The sequence below is a fragment of the Pecten maximus genome, unplaced genomic scaffold, assembly GCF_902652985.1.
Source record: "Pecten maximus unplaced genomic scaffold, xPecMax1.1, whole genome shotgun sequence".
Taxonomy (NCBI): domain Eukaryota; kingdom Metazoa; phylum Mollusca; class Bivalvia; order Pectinida; family Pectinidae; genus Pecten; species Pecten maximus.
In genome coordinates, this window is record NW_022979812.1 from 1 (window position 1) to 18,459 (window position 18,459).

The following is an 18,459-nucleotide window of genomic DNA, read 5'->3' on the forward strand; positions in this document are numbered from 1 at the left end:
TTTATCTAAAAAAAACGGGCCGATCTGTGCTGTCTTGGTTGTGCCATTGGCAAACAGAATAGACACTTTACCCTAACTGTTTTGGTTGCTATGCAATGGGACTCCGATGTGTTGTGAAGTCACTAACTGTTACAAACAGACTCCTCTTCAAAATTGCACCGGCAGTACAATAGGCGTCTATCCGAGTAAAATCACAAATCTTAGATAAATATATAAGGTTGTCGGATATTGTATTTATTTGACTTTCATTAAGTTGAAAAGACACTCGTATATCCAACAACTACGAATTCGTTTCTTTTAGAAACATTTTAGTCGGTAGCGGCGGCATTAGATCTGCTTTTATTACAGATCCGTTTGCTGACATATGCAAATAAGGCGTAGTGATAATACCAGATGTAAAAAAAATTACGTGTTGAATAAATAGATTGTTATTACTAAACAATTGATTATTTTCAAAATCATTAAGTCATGCACACCTACATGCCACACCTTTCAGGCCTATGTGTGCAGTTCTTTAATCAATCAACTAAATGAATTTGGACTATATGCATGCATCTTGATGGCGCGAGACGGGCTTGTGTTTTATGCTTATTGTTAAATTGCCGCCGAATAAGTAACGGAAATGTATTCTGTGTGACAGAAACAGTTTGATATCGGTCAATTTTCCCTGAGAACATTATTAAAGAAACCTTGACTGTCTTGACATTGCCCATAATTTAAATAGCTTATTTAAATACTATCTAAATTACAGATGCACGCCTTATCACCAAGATGTCAACATGAGCGCATACGCCAACTCTTCTCTTGTCATCTCAAATGTTACAAGCGAGCAGCCTGTTGATCCTGCGGTAGAGTTTTGGGAGTAAGATTGTCATCTCAAATGCAGCCATAAATGATTTAATGATGTTAATCTTCATTTGGATTGATACAATTTGATCAACACATCATTAGTTTAAAGTGATATTTATTACTAGATAAAGAACTGTGAACAAATTTTGGACAAATGTTTGTTTGATGACGTTTTAATCATTGCGCAGCTAATGGAAGGAATTTATGTAAACAAATAGAAACAAGTAGCAATTAATTATTCACTTCTCACAAATGTTATTATATAAGATTATTTGTCCTCGTGATATGGACTTTCAGCTCATAAATCGCTAATGTAAATCCTCGGCCCATTCACATTTATACTCGAAATCGAGGGCCATTCCGAGGCTTAGTCTGAAATACGTAATGATGTTGTTTCATGTAAGAGAGGCATAGATATTACAAAGACAAATTCACAGTTAAAATATCAAAAATAATTCATTGCACACTTTAAACAAATTCACGTTCAGATATATTCTACATAATGATAAGGAATGTTTACGTTTAATTTAGAATATAAATAAACATATTTCTCTGTCAAATCCATCATCATTTCGAACAAAGTAACAAATAAATCAAAATGAACGTAATTGTTTTTTTCACATACAATAAATAATGCTAGCACAAAAAATGATTGAAAAGTGTTTTGCTATTAAAAGTATAATATTCATGCTGCATTTTTTAATTGACATCAGGAAAGGAGTTCTACAGCTGACCACTGACATCACAGAGGGCGGAGGTATTATCTGGCAGCTGGCTCTTTCTTTGTTGGTAGTGTGGATCATTGTCTATTTCTGTGTCTGGAAAGGTGTTAAATGGACGGGTAAGGTAAGTCTGTAAGGCTAGGATAACGGATCATTTATAATGATAACTTCTCAGGTCCAGGTTCTTATCAATATATTCAGATTTTTCAAACACATACATATGCTATAAGGTGATAACAAATTGTCTACAGATCACGGGGGTATATAATCACTTACAGATTCCATGCATTACCTCTTCATACATAATTCTGTATTCACCACATTCTATTCATGCTAACTTATATTCAGATTATTCGATTATTCACTTGGCTGACTTTCATCAATAAGCCCTAATCTCATTGAGCATGTACCCATGCATACAGATGCACCCATGCATACAGACAGTTTAAAATGCGCATCAGATTAATTTGTGTACTTTTTATTAGTTGTTTTATATTTAAATAAGAGATAAAAGAGATTTAAATAAAGAAAGAAGGATGGGACCATTCAATAAATAAAATTTATTTATATGATAGAAGTTGGACAGTAAGTAGTTACTGCTCATCTTCATAGGGATCAGCAACACTGAAAACGGAATTTAAGAAGAAAAAGATAATATGATTTATAAATTTCAGATTTCTCACCAATTTTTCTATTTTTTTTTCAAACTTAGCGCTTGGGGATTCTCCTTTGCTCATAGAATTGTTTAAAAACACTAGAAAGCATGTATACCACGTAATCACTATGTATATCTTCTGAGGGGGATTTTTGTTCTAAAGTATACTCACATCTATCAAAATGACAAGCAAAATTGATTTCCTTACAATCCCCTCTCAGGGTTGCGGTGATAAACAATAGAAAAACATAGTTTATTCATGGGTTAATCAACCTTTATTATTTTAGTCGAGAAAATTCATTTTACAGAAACTATACTACCACTCATAAAAGCAGAATGTCAAGGCGAAGTTATCAATAGTTTAAATACAACACGAAGTATTGCTATTTTTATAAATATTAACTGTGCGATTATATATTTTAATGCTGACAAAAGTGGCAGGCCAATATGAATGACAAAAACGTGATCATTTATGAACCAAACTGCAGAAATAGAAGTTAATTTTAAAAACGGGAAAAACATTTCAAAGTATCGTATGGTTCTCCAAAACAGTTTTAATGGGGAATTGTATGCCACCAAAAATCCAACACAGAAGCTGTAGATTGATATAATGACTCCATCGAGTTTGATTCGAGGTTAACTGAGGAAGAAAGGAATCCTAACTCCCCAACCCTATAGGTCTCTTAACAGCACACAAATATTTAAAGCTGTATATAAAAAAACTAAATGATCTTTAATCAAGTTGAGTTACCGTAATTGTTTAAAGTTTGTCAATATTTAAAAAAAATCATAAATGTTCCAAATCTAGGCTACTCTCAAGGTATTTACAAACCTACAAATCAGTGACTCATAAGCTGGTTACAATGTAATATATCTATATATTTGACTACACTTCAGTACTTAAAATATTAGTATGTAAAATTACATAAAATCGTAATTTATGTGCATACAATAAAGGTAAGAAGGCAAGTCTGTTCATATCTACTTTTTAGAGCAATAGAGACTACGCCCACCAAAATTCTTTGCTGTGTTTATCGTATTTGTTATCTCCCTTTATAACAACCCAACTGAATGGTAAGACATGTGCTTGTACAAACTAGTGTATGTTTGCTAAACATTTCTGATATAATAATATATTCAGTATAATGCTGCAATGGCGTTTTAAGATATTACACACCTTATCGTCTACTATTAGACATTCCCTTTAACTTTTGTGTATGGGAGTGAGATGTGAATGTGAGGTATATTTGAGGGCATCTCAAAACTTACTTGTGTTTTATGGATAACTATGACCATGTGCTATAAAAATTAGCAATGGATTCCTTGAGAGAAAAATATCTTGAAAATAAGTCTCGTAATTCGTGTGAAGTGTGTATTTTTATAAGGTCGCTGTACGAGTATCAAATTCACGAAATATATGTCTTGCTGTATAGATATACGTTTTCATTGCTGATGATTTGTTACGGTTAGATAGCTTTCTCACCCGGAATGTAGAATACTTTATCAGTACCGATCTCCTGAAAATAAATAAGTCCCAAAAGAATAAAAATGATGGCAATTTATTATATTCCTATCCAGAAAGCATGACTCCATTTGTTACGCCAGAGATGAAGCATCATCCGGAAATTTACTGAACCAGTATCAACGGCTTAACATTATGTAAAAAATGTAACTTTGCGAGTCTGTTAAGTTATCAATGCATTTCTTGTTTAGTTTAGATTTGAAAACATTAAGATATATTTATTTGATCTGTTGTAACTCATATAAAAAGAATAGATGTGTACTCTGATTAATTCCATAAAAACGCAGTGGATACAATTGAGGATTTGATATTTTAAGTCTATGTTGAACTGTATAATGGCGTAATTTCCATAACTGGTCCCTCATTTTAAATAGGCAGTTTTAATTCTTTGTTTACTTACACGACCAGATGAACTGTAATATTACCATTTATTTCTTAAGTAGGAGATTCTGCATTCGCCGTTCACTACGGATTAATGGAACAACTTTGTTTCTTCCAAGCTTACCGACATTAAGCATTTATATATTACTGTATCTAAAATGTCAAATGAATTTTAGAATAAATACCTTGCAGCAAACAGACTGGTGGCAAGGATTGGAATTTAATTTTGTGTATTTGGCAAGTGAACCTTGTACAATGTCCACGTGTTGTCAGATTATTTAGTTTTGTCAACATGTATACAGATCAGCTATCTGTGAGTCGCAGCGGTCATTAACACACTAAGGATTAGGTCTTTTATATTAAATATCATTTAGTTATCCTAATTCTGACACTTTATTTCGTCGCAACATTTCTTCATATATTTTCAAATGTCCATATTTCCTAAAGAAGAAGAGTTCAAGGCATATAAACATGCTAAACAATAACACTGTTATTTTTAAATGACCGTTGAACTAATATCTAAATTACGAACATATTTAAACTTTTTTTAGCAAAAAGGTTTTTTTTTCTATAAAAGGTTGGTAATACATTTCATGCATACATTTCATGTATGTTAATTCAAATATGCAATGCATATTTCTATTCAATACAAATTGGTATTACATTGAAGTAAAATTGTCTCATTTTATTTAACTATACGCTTGATGTGAGGGTTTTAACTGTACTGCGTTGATCTTTCAATCAAACTTAATATTAAGTAAGGTATGTTTTATTGTTCAGTTTAAGCTAGATAACAATGACTAGTAACCTTAATCCGATCTTTATCACCTCCTCAGCTATGAGGTTATTATGAGTCCTACTTTTTTATATTAATCTACAAACAAATGGGAAACCAACATATTAGAATTAAAAACATCATAATTCCTCGTTTAATACATCATTAAATCTACAGTAGCAAATGTCAAAACAATAAAACAATTATGAGCATCTCCAAGTCTAAATCAGGTAACACATTTGACTGAAAGTAATCACCTGGTAAATAGAACAATGGGATACAATACAGAACTAAACGGAATACTATTGTCATTTTGCATTTACTATATTTGATTCAGATATTCGTTATTTTAACAACCAAGACTGCATTTTTTAAAGTCTAGGTCAATGGAAAGTTTGGATGATAAGGGATGTTGTTTTATTGTAATAAGTATGAGAGTGGATCAGTGATTGAATTATTTATATGGGATATACATTCCTTAATTGTAAGTACACGTGGTTTTCAAGACGTGTAGAGCTATAAGCAGAGATCTTATTTGATCTTTTTTCCGTCCAAGATTATGGGTAATTGTTCTTGTGGAACAAGAGGTAGCAGTTAGCACTATAACGTCAGATTATGGAGACTTAACAGCGGCACTTTATGTTATAGATTATTGAACTGTCTTCGGTTATTATGTTTAACCAGAGCACTATCGTGATGTTGATAAATATGTAATGTGCATTTTTTTCTGTATTCCCTTTTCACCAAGCCTTTAGAACACCATTCTAATTCCATGGTTTATTTCATATTTTATGATACAAACACATTACCGCTGAGGAAGATAGTGCAGTACATGTAATGATGCCAATGAATTTTAAAGTGCCATGTGTTTAAATTACGCCGACATAAGGCATATAGTTAAAGAATACAAAACTTTCACTAAAATAATGATTAATCACTCTGAACCAGTTCATTGTATGTTTTATTGTTTATCATTTGTATTATATGCAGAAATACCTTCAAATGATACTAAAAGTTTAAGTCACTTCGGTTCATCAAAGAGTTACCTTCACTAACACACGAATCTGATCATAACATGAAACATCAAAAGACAACATCTATATCGTCTCATTTGCTGGTATACAGACCATTTTTATTGTATAAATTAGGTTGTATACTTCACGGCCATATTTCCATACATCATACTGAGTGTGTTGCTGATACGAGGATTGACACTAGATGGCGCCAGGGAGGGTGTTGTGTACTACCTTAAACCAGACTTGTCACGACTTGCTGATATACAGGTGTGATATAAAAGTATACAAGAAAAATATTTGATCTGTTCTTTCAATTATTGGGTTTTCTATGATTTTCTTCGGCAATAGAAAGCTATATAAGTGCAATGAAATGCCGAAATGTGTATCTTTTGTGAAAAAATGAAAACTATTGTAAAAGCGAGTAATAGAAGAAGATAACAGTGTCTTTAAAGACATTGCACTCACGAACGCATTTTATAAAAGATGTTTGGTTTGTTTTTGTTTAGCGTCCTATTAACAGCCAGGGTCATTTAAGGACGTGAAAGATGACATTTGAGAACAAATGGTCTTTTTATTTCAATATAGTGCTATTATTTTTGACATGTTTTATAACTCTGGGTATTCGTGCTAAACAGGCTGTTCTACATACGTTTGACAATACTGACTTTCTTTACAGGTTTGGATTGACGGAGGAACACAAGTTTTTTTCTCGTATGCAGTTGCTTTGAATCAAATTATAACGTTTGGGAGTTACAACAAGTTTACAAACAATTTTTACAGGTGAGTAATATGTATTAGTACACGTACACTTATTCAATGCTTTGCTGTATGTTAACTACAAAACATATTTAATTCCTTGCTTTTTACAGATTGGTTTTGTATTCTTTGTCAATATCGTTTTTATCAATTTTATTTCATCCCATTCCATGAAAGTGTCGATTTTATACGATACATGGTACTTCCTGCAATAATATTTGCACATTTATTCGGCACTCAATTACTCACTTGACAAGCGTCTTTAACGACATATAGGTAACACTCATGAACTTATAATGTGACCTAGAATGGTAACAACGGAACCAATGGGCATATAAAATATGTCTGATTCATATTTCACATGATCGAGGTAACTGATGTTGTAGGGTTTGTAGTGTCCTTGTTACGTTATACATAAAGACCGACATAAGTGACTGATGCTGTAGGGTTTATAGTGTCCTTGTTACGTTATACATACAGACCGACATAAGTGACTGATGTTGAAGGGTTTATAGTGTCCTTGTTACGTTATACATACAGACCGACATAAGTGACTGATGTTGAAGGGTTTGTAGTGTCCTTGTTACGTTATACATAAAGATCGAGGTAAGTGACTGATGTTGAATGATTTGTAGTTTCCTTGTTACGTTATACATACAGACCGACATAAGTGACGGATGTTGTAGGGTTTGTAGTGTCCTTGTTAGGTTATACATACAGACCGACATAAGTGACTGATGTTGTAGGGTTTGTAGTGTCCTTGTTATGTTATACATACAGACCGACATAAGTGACTGATGTTGTAGGGTTTATAATGTCCTTGTTACGTTATACATACAGACCGACATAAGTGACTGATGTTGTAGGGTTTGTAGTGTCCTTGTTATGTTATACATACAGACCGACATAAGTGACTGATGTTGTAGGGTTTGTAGTGTCCTTGTTACGTTAAACATACAGACCGACATAAGTGACTGATGTTGAAGGGTTTATAATGTCCTTGTTACGTTATACAAACAGACCGAGGTAAGCGACTGATGTTGTAGGGTTTGTAGTGTCCTTGTTACGTTATACATACAGACCGACATAAGTGACTGATGTTGAAGGGTTTATAGTGTCCTTGTTACGTTATACAAACAGACCGAGGTAAGCGACTGATGTTGTAGGGTTTGTAGTGTCCTTGTTACGTTATACATACAGACCGACATAAGTGACTGATGTTGAAGGGTTTATAATGTCCTTGTTACGTTATACAAACAGACCGAGGTAAGCGACTGATGTTGTAGGGTTTGTAGTGTCCTTGTTACGTTATACATACAGACCGACATAAGTGACTGAAGTTGAAGGGTTTATAGTGTCCTTGTTACGTTATACAAACAGACCGAGGTAAGCGACTGATGTTGAAGGGTTTGTAGTGTCCTTGTTACGTTATACATACAGACCAACATAAGTGACTGATGTTGAAGGGTTTATAGTGTCCTTGTTACGTTATACAAACAGACCGAGATGAGTGACTGATGTTGAAGGGTCTGTAGTGTCTTTTGTAACGTTTTACATAAAGACCGAGATGAGTGACTGATGTTGAAGGGTCTGTAGTGTCTTTGTAACGTTTTACATAAAGCTCGAGGTAAGTGGCTGATGCTGAAGGGTCTGTAGTGTCTTTGTAACGTTTTACATAAAGATCGAGGTAAGTGACTGATGCTGAAGGGTTACAAAGACACTACAGACCCTTCAACATCAGATGATTATCTCGATATTTATGTATCACGTAAAAAGACACCACAGACCCTTCAACGCCATTCGCTTGCCTCGATCCGTATGTATAACGTAACACGGACACTACAGACCTCCCAACATCAGTCGCTTACCTCGATATTTACTTATAACGTTACTACAAAGCCACTACTGACTCTACAATATCAGTCGCTTACCTCTTTATTTACTTATAACGTAACAAGGATGCTACAGACCCTTTAACATCAGTCACTTACCTCGATCTTTACTGATGTTGTAAGTGTATTGTCCTTGTTACGTTATACATACAGACCGACATAAGTGACTGATGTTGAATGGTTTGTAGTGTCCTTGTTACGTTATAAATAAAGATCGAGGTAAATGACTGATGTTGTAGGGTTAGTAGTATATTTCTAACATGTACATAAAGATCGAGGTAAATGACTGATGTTGTAGGGTGTGAAGTGGCTTTGTAACGTTGTACATACAGATCGAGGTAAGTGACTGATGCTGTAGGGTCTGTATTTGTTTCGTTACGCTACAATGAAGATTGATCGTTTTAATTCCATTACAGGTACGTTATTCTTCACATTACAAGACACTGTCCTTCATCATATGTCCATTACAGCATGTTATCCCGTATTTATGTCTTTATTACCGGAACATTGTCGTCTTGTGTTAATATCAAAATTAAAGTGACACTGTCCTATATCCGTCTCTAAATTACAGTGACACTGGCCTGCAATGATCTTTAAATCAGAGGGACGCTGTCCTGTAATAATATCTTTATTACATAGACGCTATTCTGTATTAATATGTTAATGGCAGGGACACTGTATATATCAATATTCAAATTAAAGATACACTGTCCTTCGTGATTATCAGTATCAGAGGAACTCTGTCCTGTATCTTTAGTACAAGGCGGCAATTTTTATTAATATCTCAATTATAGGGACTCTATCCTATCTTAATATTTCTATTACAGGTAAGCTATCCTGTTTTATTTTTTTCATTACAGAGACGCTATCCTGTTTTAAATTTTAACATTACAGAGACGCTATCCTGTTTTAAATTTTACATTACAGAGACGCTATCCTGTTTTAATTTTTATATTACAGAGACGCTATCCTGTTTTAATTTTTACTTTACAGAGACGCTATCCTGTTTTAATTTTTACATTACAGAGACGCTATCCTGTTTTAATTTTTACATTAAATGGACGCTATCCTGTTTTAATTTTTACATTACATGGACGCCATCCTGTTTTAAATTTTACTTTTCAGAGACGCTATCCTGGTATCGTGTATTAACAGTGGTACAAGTCTGATAGGGGGATTCGCCGTGTTTTCTGTACTCGGATTCATGGCAAAACAACACAATCTTCCAATAGCAGATGTTGCCAACGCAGGTAATATATTCTTATTTTTCTATTTCTCACACTGCTTTAGATTGCATGGCACATAGCGGGACAAATGGATGAATTTCAAGTATGTTGTAAATCATTTTTCAGTCATGTTTTGGATATTGAAATGTCCAATCTGTAAATGAAATCTTCCAACATTATTGCATAAACGATTTTCGAGACGATATACATTTATATTGCATACAAAAGTATCGATACAGGCTTACTAGTCTACTACGATTTGAGCGACATCGCGGCGATATCGCTTTCGCGGCAATGAAGAGCGGTGGGGATTAGCGAGTTGTGATTGGTGGATACGTATATTTAACCAGCACTACCCCTGACGATCACTAGATTTTGTTAATGCATATTCACGAGTAGCAGAACATAAGTGTTTACTATTCAATATCTGCTTTAGAGTGTTAAACGTCACGTACGAAGTGATTGGGTTTTCAGTAGCCGACATACGTAACCACCAAACAGATCCATTGGATACAATTTTGTAGACTTCACTTAATGTCTTAGTGATCTCTTTTTTTACTATGTCCTTTTGGTACATTTTGATATGGATGGCATGATCTACAGTAGATTGGTTACTTTCTTATAGCTATTATTATTTATTAAACACTATTTGCACATCCATACTTTATAATTTTGGTGAACATATTTCCGTTAAGGTTGTAGCTTTATGGTTTAATGCAAATGGTCAAAAATAAATATTCGACAAAAACAATAACAAAACATGTTTAATATTTATTAATAAATAAATGTTGGCTCGTAACAAATGCGGCGTAGTGAAAACTTCTTTCTTCTTAAACATACGATTTCCCTAACTTGATAATTTCGGATGTAATACACTTTTAAGCTATATGAAAGTAAAACAATATAAAATATGTGTGAAAATCAATCGGTTCAATGCAGGTGGGGCTACATATCTAAGAGAAAGACCTTGCATATATCTAAAGATTATACCTCACCGCCTGAGGTGTTAACTGTACAAATACACACACAAATAAACCGAAACTAGCAATACGCCCTTATTGAATGGATTTTTTTAAAAGAACAAGTTTATGTAAACATTTTGTGTTAAGTGCCAACATATTCCCGACATTACTTACAATAAGTGTTGTCGATTTGTTTTAGTTTTCAATATAACCATTGAAATTGGAAATTTAACAATCTAACATTGATCGTTATACACAAATATAGATATAGAACCCTATTTGCATTCTGATATTTCGTTCTCATGTTAATAGTTCACTATGTAACCTTTACTACTAGGTAAAAAAAATTGTGCATCCAACACTGATAAGATTGATTATTCTGCAAACATCTCAGATGTTTTTGTCTCAAAAGTTCTTACTCAGAATTACTTTGTGTATCTATTTTGTCTCTAAATCTCGTCGTTATGTGTCTCATTTGATAAGATTATTAATTGTACATCAAACCAAATTCTTATTGAAAAACCTTACATTTTCTAATGGGTATCACTTTAATGCACAATAAAAACACGAGCAAAGTGTTCAAATTAATTATACTTATTAAAAATGTTGCTACCACGGAAGGAGCAACACAACGTCAAAGCAAATGCAACATAACTTAGATTGTTTTTATTTAATTCAACATGTAGGCCTCCTGCTGCTAAGTATACAATGATCGATACACTTACCAAACTGTGGATGTATCTTCATTTTTATATGTGTTACAGGTCCTGGCTTGGCTTTTATTACTTATCCTAACGCCGTAACACAGATGTCCATTTCTCCGCTGTGGGCGGCACTGTTCTTTTTGATGATAATTCTTCTTGGACTCGACAGTCAAGTAGGCATAAATATTAGGGAATTCACTATAATAGTCATTTTCCTCAATGTGAGACTTGTACAAACATCTTATCATTCATTGTCAATGACTGTCGGCATTAACTGGCCTTTACGAAATGTATTGAATTAGTATCAACTTTCTCAATGACTTATTAATTTAGATATGGATATAAGTACATTGTTTTGTCTGCATCTATCATCGAATTTATTTAACCTTAGCTCGAATGTGTTTAAAATCTGCTGCTCATCAACATATCGTATGTTTATCATTACTCTTATTGCTATTATTGTTTTAGTTTGCCGGAGTTGAAGCTGTCATTACCGCGCTGATGGACGTGTTCCCAACCTTAATGCGTAGAGGAAACCGCCGGATGTATATAGTAGGGGTTTATTGCCTAGTGTCGTTCCTACTTGGCCTTTCCATGGTATCCAGGGTTTGTTCGTTTTCTTTTATTTTGTCATTGTCTCCCTATTTTCTTCGTAACTTTATCCCTTTTTTATCAACTAAACGTGTTGAACTATAATTGTTTTTTGTCTAACATGGTTGTATCCACTTCCAGTGTTTGACAATACCTCGGCTATTACAGATACAATTAACGCTTATATTGATACAAAACCTTTTTCCAGGGCGGGATGTACATCTTCCAGTTGTTTGATTATTACTCCGCCAGTGGAATGGTACTGTTGTGGTCTGTCTTCTGGGAGGTAGTGGTCATCGCTTGGGTGTTTGGTATTTTTACATTATTATTTTTACTCTTTCAAACATCGTCTTTTTTACCAAAATACTCGATGCTTCACAAAGCACGTGTTTGCATTTCTAATACTGTTTTGTCCTTTATTATGACAATACATAAATGGTGACTATGCTTTAACCTTAGCAGGTTTAGTATATTTTTATGCACCGATGAAAAGAAAATCCAGTATGTCGGTTAATATTGTGACAATGAATGTAAACATAACGTCATAAGGAATATGTCGGTCAATATTGTGGCATTGAATGTGTTATACAATTCCTCTTTCAATATTGTGACCCACGAATCTAATGATTTTTATGTTATTGTTTTTGCAAAATGTTTTACAATTTTGATTTATCACACTTCAATAACTGTACTATTTACGCTATGTCTAATATTTGCTAATTAAAATTCATAAGGATAAAAACAATATCGAGATTTAGATTACCGAATTGATATAAAATCAATATTCATCCAGATAATCTCTGATGTTCTAAAGGTGCTGACCGGTTTTACGATGCTATTGAGATGATGATAGGATCCCGTATAAACCCTTACCTACATTTCTGCTGGAAATATCTGTCACCGGTTTTGTGTATGGTAAATATAATGTTGTCGACCGTATGTATCGATACTGTTTATGGTAAATATGATTTCGATTGTATGTATCGGGATTGGGTATCGTAACTATAATGTTTTCGACTTATATATCGATATTGTGTATGGTAATATAATTTTTTCGATCGTATATATCGGAAATATGATGCTTGACCGTATTTTTCTTTTGTTTCGGTATTGTGTATGGCACATAATGTTTTCGATCGAATGTATCGGTATTGAGTAAGGGAAATATAATGCTCTCGACCGTATGTATCAGTATTGTGTATGGTAAATATAATGTTTTTGACAGTATGTATCGGTATTATGGTGGTAGATATAATGTTTTTGACAGTATGGATCGATATTGTGAATGGTAGATATAACGTGTTCGGCCATATGTATCAGTTTTAAGTATGGTAACTATAATGTTGTCAACCGTGTGTATCGGTATGGTGTATTGCAAATAATTGTGAAAAAAACATGTAATTCTATTCAAGTTCAACTACACAAATGTTTCCGTACTAACAGTACATACAGTGTAAAAAAATCGATAGGCCGATGTATTTGACGACAGCTGGCGTAAATAATTGCATTAATTGAGTATTTAAACCTGCAACAAAATGTGTTTATATATATATATTCATAGACCAATCACCAGTCGGAAAAATTGGTAGTAAAAACACCTCATTGTACATTCCTATGTATTACGGCGAGAGACAGCTTTATATGCAGCTGTTGCTAAAAAGCTAAACGACATGAAACACTAATTATCAGACGATTGATCCATTTCTGTTGCTTTAATGCGGGTTTTGTAAATATAATGTGATTGGATGCTTTCGGACCGGAACCTATCTCTGGTCCATGTTTTAATCTCATATCATTCAAAATATTTGAGGTTCCCCCAGTATAAACTAAATCACGGTCACATAGTTGTCACTTGCATAGTTGCGATCGTATATAATTAACCTATGTCCTAGACTAACTACAAAATGAACACAAACACTTGGTGTGGATCGTACACGAAAATCATACTTGCTTCTTTCCCCTAACCGGTTAAAATGATAGTATTACATCCTGCTCTCTGCATTCATCCAAAGTGAGTAATGCCAATCATGCCGTTGTTAGTCTGGGTAGCCTGGGTAGAGTCATTCTACCATGTCCTGTTATGTCATTTCAAGAAGATGGCACTAAGAGTCCAAAGAAAGAATAATCAAGCCTTGCGTCAGTCCTTATAGTACATTTGCTAACGTAAAACCACAAAAAGAGAGGTTTGGTATGGTAAACCTTTGTTGTTATAGCTAATATAATTGAACAGTACAAGCTAAAACTATCAAAACATATATTTCCAATCTATTTCTTCGTACAGGGACTGCTTCTCGCTAAGTTGATTATGTTCCGACCTGTCAAGTACAACAAGACCTATGAGTACCCAGATTGGGCCCAAGGCTTTGGCGTGATGTTGGCGCTGTTGTCTATGTTGTGTATTCCATCCTACGCTCTATTTAAACTGGTCACTACACAGGGATCGCTGGTGCAGGTAGAGTATGGCCCGTTGATTTCCTGTTTCGACCATTATATCTAGAGATAGATGTTCATAATGACATAGTTTTTATTGCAATTTAAAGATGCCCTCCGCTGTGTGCCAGATGCTTCCGTATGGTTAGTTTATCTATGCTTTGGCAGACTGTGGTTTGTTGTTCGATGATCGTCAAATTAAAGCTGTTGCAGCGTTTTCTTTTATTAAAATATTTTGAAGAAATGAAAACTTACAAAGATAAGTACGGTTTATTGTATTTTGACCGATGCAGCAAAGATATTTAAACAGTTATTTGAAATAAACATCAGAACAGTTTTTATGTTCGGATTATCAGAAATTTTGGACACCTATTACGTGGAAAGTGATAATTTCCTACGAATCTTGCCTGAAATGGTTTGGTTTGGTTAATTTTTTTTAACGTCCTATTAACAGCTAAGGTAATTTAAGGACGGCCTCCCGTGCGTGCGACATTCATGCGTGTGGCGATTGCGTATGTGTGTTTTGGGAGGCTGCGGTATATTCGTGTTAAGTCTCCTTGTGATAGGCCGGAACTTTTGCCGATTTATAGTTCTACCTCAGTGAAGCATACTGCCGAAGACACCCAGCAGGACACCCCACCCGGTCACACTATACTGACAACGGGCGAACCAGTCGTCCCACTCCTAATATGCTGAGCGCTAAGCAGGAGCAGCAACTACCATTTTTAAAGACTCTGGTATGTCTCGGCTAGGGGACAGAACCGAAAGTCTTCCTCACAGCGGCGAACGCTCAACTAAACGCCAAAAGTGAGGCATTGTCAAGGGAGACATCAGGAAGAAGAAAGTTGTTCAGATAGAAGAGAAAAGATAATATCCAAAATCTAGTCGCCTCTGACGATCATGCAATTGGGGCAGCAGGTGCAATTCTTACGACCTACCTGCAGGGCAATAACACAGGGATTTAAGCGTTGATATAGATATCCGAACTTTAGTAGAGAGATACCAAGATATCTAGCTCGTTGTAAAAATAGACATCCAATAGTTGTTCTGCTTAGAATGTAAATACCGGGACTAAACTTCCTCTACTTGGGTCAAACTAAGAACGCTATCCAAAACCAGCTGTGTTTGTGAGTCACGTAGATTACATAATGAAATATTCATTGAAATAAACTACTATAACAAACTAACCTACGGTTGTTCATAGTGTTTTTTCAATGGCGATTCAATTTCCTTCTTTGATGGGACAGCTTGAAAGCCAGTCCTGATCGTCGGTAAAGCTGTCTATCAGCTAAAACCAGCATTTGGACAATGTCTGCCTGCTTATAGTTTTATTCCTTAATTGTATGCGATACATATCGTGAAATTGAAGAACTCTGGTAAATAAAAACAGTTTACATGTTTAAAGACAATTCCAAGTCTGTTTAAAAAGGTACATGCTGTAATATAACAAAAAAAATTACAGCTAAGTTAACTTTACATTTTAGGGGATTCAACTTATTACACTGAAAACAGATGAACAAGTCCTTGTTAGCATAAGAACGTTAGGCATAGAGCAGTAGCAATGACATTGATTTCATAAAGGTCAGGGGAACCATAACTTTCCTCCGACTATTAGACAGAGTTAAATGTCAAAGGGATAATAATTCCAGTCCAAATAATGTTATTCATAACTCTCAATATATATTTATAGGTTATATATAGAAATTGTAAACCTTGGGTTTGTCTAGTTTTATGATATTTGTAAAGGAATACCTGTTCGTTTGTATTAGCTATTCGCAGAGCTTGGGTGTAGTGACATCTACTGTCTTTCGTTGCATCCTGTCGTAGGCAAGATTGTTAGAGACCGCATCAAAATGAAACCACTTTTTAAAGTTATGTTACGTTATACATCAATTTATGTTACAGAGATGGCGAAAGATGACCAAACCAATTCTACAGAAACACCAAATCCACCCAAGATGGAGGGTAAACAACACCAGGCATGTTTGAAAGCAACACGACTAGTCGCACTAGATGCATGGCGGAGATTAAGTTATCTCAAAATATATTTAAGTGAAAGAAGTGGATTAATTTGACAGTATCACGGGGATGTCATATCTAACCCAAAATTAAATTTGATAAAGAGTGACGTCATACAAAAAACGCTGATTTGTTCCATGCATGTTGTCAATATAAAATTTTCTGCATCTATTTTGTTGTCTTTGATCACCTAGAACTTCCCCAAGATATTATGGGTATTAGCGCAGCTATCATTAACAGACACTCTAGGCAAACATTGCTGATTGTACCAAGGTGTTTAAGATTTGAGAGGCATAAGAAAGATGCATGAAAGTCAACTTTAATCATTTTATTGTGTCTGGTATATCAAACGCCTTCTTCACATCAGATTGTATATGTAGTACAATATTTCAGACACGGGTCCAGAGTTAGGCAGACATCAGTACATTATCAAGGCATACCGGTATGATACATGGACCACATACCATAACGTTAAGTCCATACATCCTACTGTTTCTTTAGAAACCATCCCGTTGTTAGATAGTACACAGAAAATGATCCTCCTACAAAGACGTCTAGACTAAAGACACATGATGCAGATGAATGATATCTAGTTTTGAAAAGGGGCATTTATTATGGCCCCTTATCGGAGATACTCTGTCTGTCCATACGACATTTTTACTCCTGGCTATACCTTTCGTATATATTGACCGATTACATAAAACCTAGTCATGTTATTAAATTCACAAAAATGCATACTCGGGTAAAAAGTCAAGTCAACATTTTAATATCAGGCACATAGGTCAAGGTAATTTTTTGCGACTTTTCTTTGATAAACATTTTGTTATGACATGATGAACGAAAGAAGTTCAAAAAAGAATACCGACCAATGATCAAGGTCATGGGGTCAGAGATCAAGTTAAAATATCAAAGTTGTTACTAACGAACATTTTGTTGTGACACTACAAAGGGGTGTCGCTTGGATTTTAACAAGGGCCCAACTGACCAAAGGTTAAGATCACAGGGTCAAACTTCAAAATTTTATCTCTTTATTACGTAACCCTTTGTAATGACACTATGAAACAATGACGTTTTGATTTTAACAAGAAGTCAACTTACGAAAGGTCAAGGTCACTCAAAGGGTAAAATGTGTACCTTGTTATTAATGAACATTTTGTTATGACACTTTGAAGAAATGATGGAAGGTCAAGATCACTCGGTCAATGGTCAATTTTTTGTATTTTCTCTGATTTAAATTTTATTATTACACTTTGAAGAAATATTGGCTAGGATCAAATATTATACCATTATATTGATAAGCATTAGTCGTAATTAAACACGTAACTTGATTTAATATCCAGGTTGATTGTTTTTATATATTATTTCAAAGATAACCGCGTATGGAAATGAATCTCTGTCCACTTTGTCCTTAGAAGTTAGCAATTGGTATTTCTTTCTTTTTCGCAACATCCATTGCTATCTGACTATCGTCGCACAGTCAATTATTTATAACGATGTCATCTTTACTGAAAACCTGCTTAGATAAACAGGCCAATCGTATAGTCCGTCGTCTTGTCATTTCTCGACATATTCTGAGAGCAGACAAAATGAATATGGAAACAGGTGAATCAGGTGAGAATCGATAATTACATGTCTTACGACAAAAACAACTGAGAATTCTGACATACTAACGAAACCATGAGTTTAACTCAAAATCGATAGATTAGGGGCAAAGAATGCATACAAGTTTTAATTTGTATGTAGACTATAGTAACGTACAAATAGAATATGAGCAGATGATTCGGGTTAGTAAACGTATTCTGCTTTCCTCTACAACACCGATCATGTAGATCTTGGTCAAATCCAGGTCGAGTCATTTTGTTTGTTTGGTTTGGTTTGTTTGGTTAAACGTCATATTAACAGCCAGGGTCATTTAAGGACGTGCCAGGATTTGGAGGTGGAGGAAAGCCGGAGTACCCG

The 18,459-nt window shown here is 34.5% G+C and overlaps 1 protein-coding gene across 1 annotated transcript; it reads left to right on the top strand.

Moving 5' to 3' along the window:
- Positions 1–723: 723 nt before the first annotated feature.
- LOC117319224 (sodium- and chloride-dependent creatine transporter 1-like) lies at positions 724–16,671 on the top strand. Its single transcript, XM_033874054.1, has 11 exons — positions 724–862; positions 1,563–1,695; positions 6,053–6,187; positions 6,597–6,700; positions 9,694–9,818; positions 11,521–11,633; positions 11,929–12,066; positions 12,260–12,362; positions 12,866–12,966; positions 14,333–14,503; positions 16,387–16,671. The coding sequence occupies exons 1-11, from the start codon at positions 780–782 to the stop codon at positions 16,468–16,470; spliced, it is 1,290 nt and encodes a 429-aa protein (XP_033729945.1). The 5' UTR covers positions 724–779; the 3' UTR covers positions 16,471–16,671.
- Positions 16,672–18,459: the final 1,788 nt, after the last annotated feature.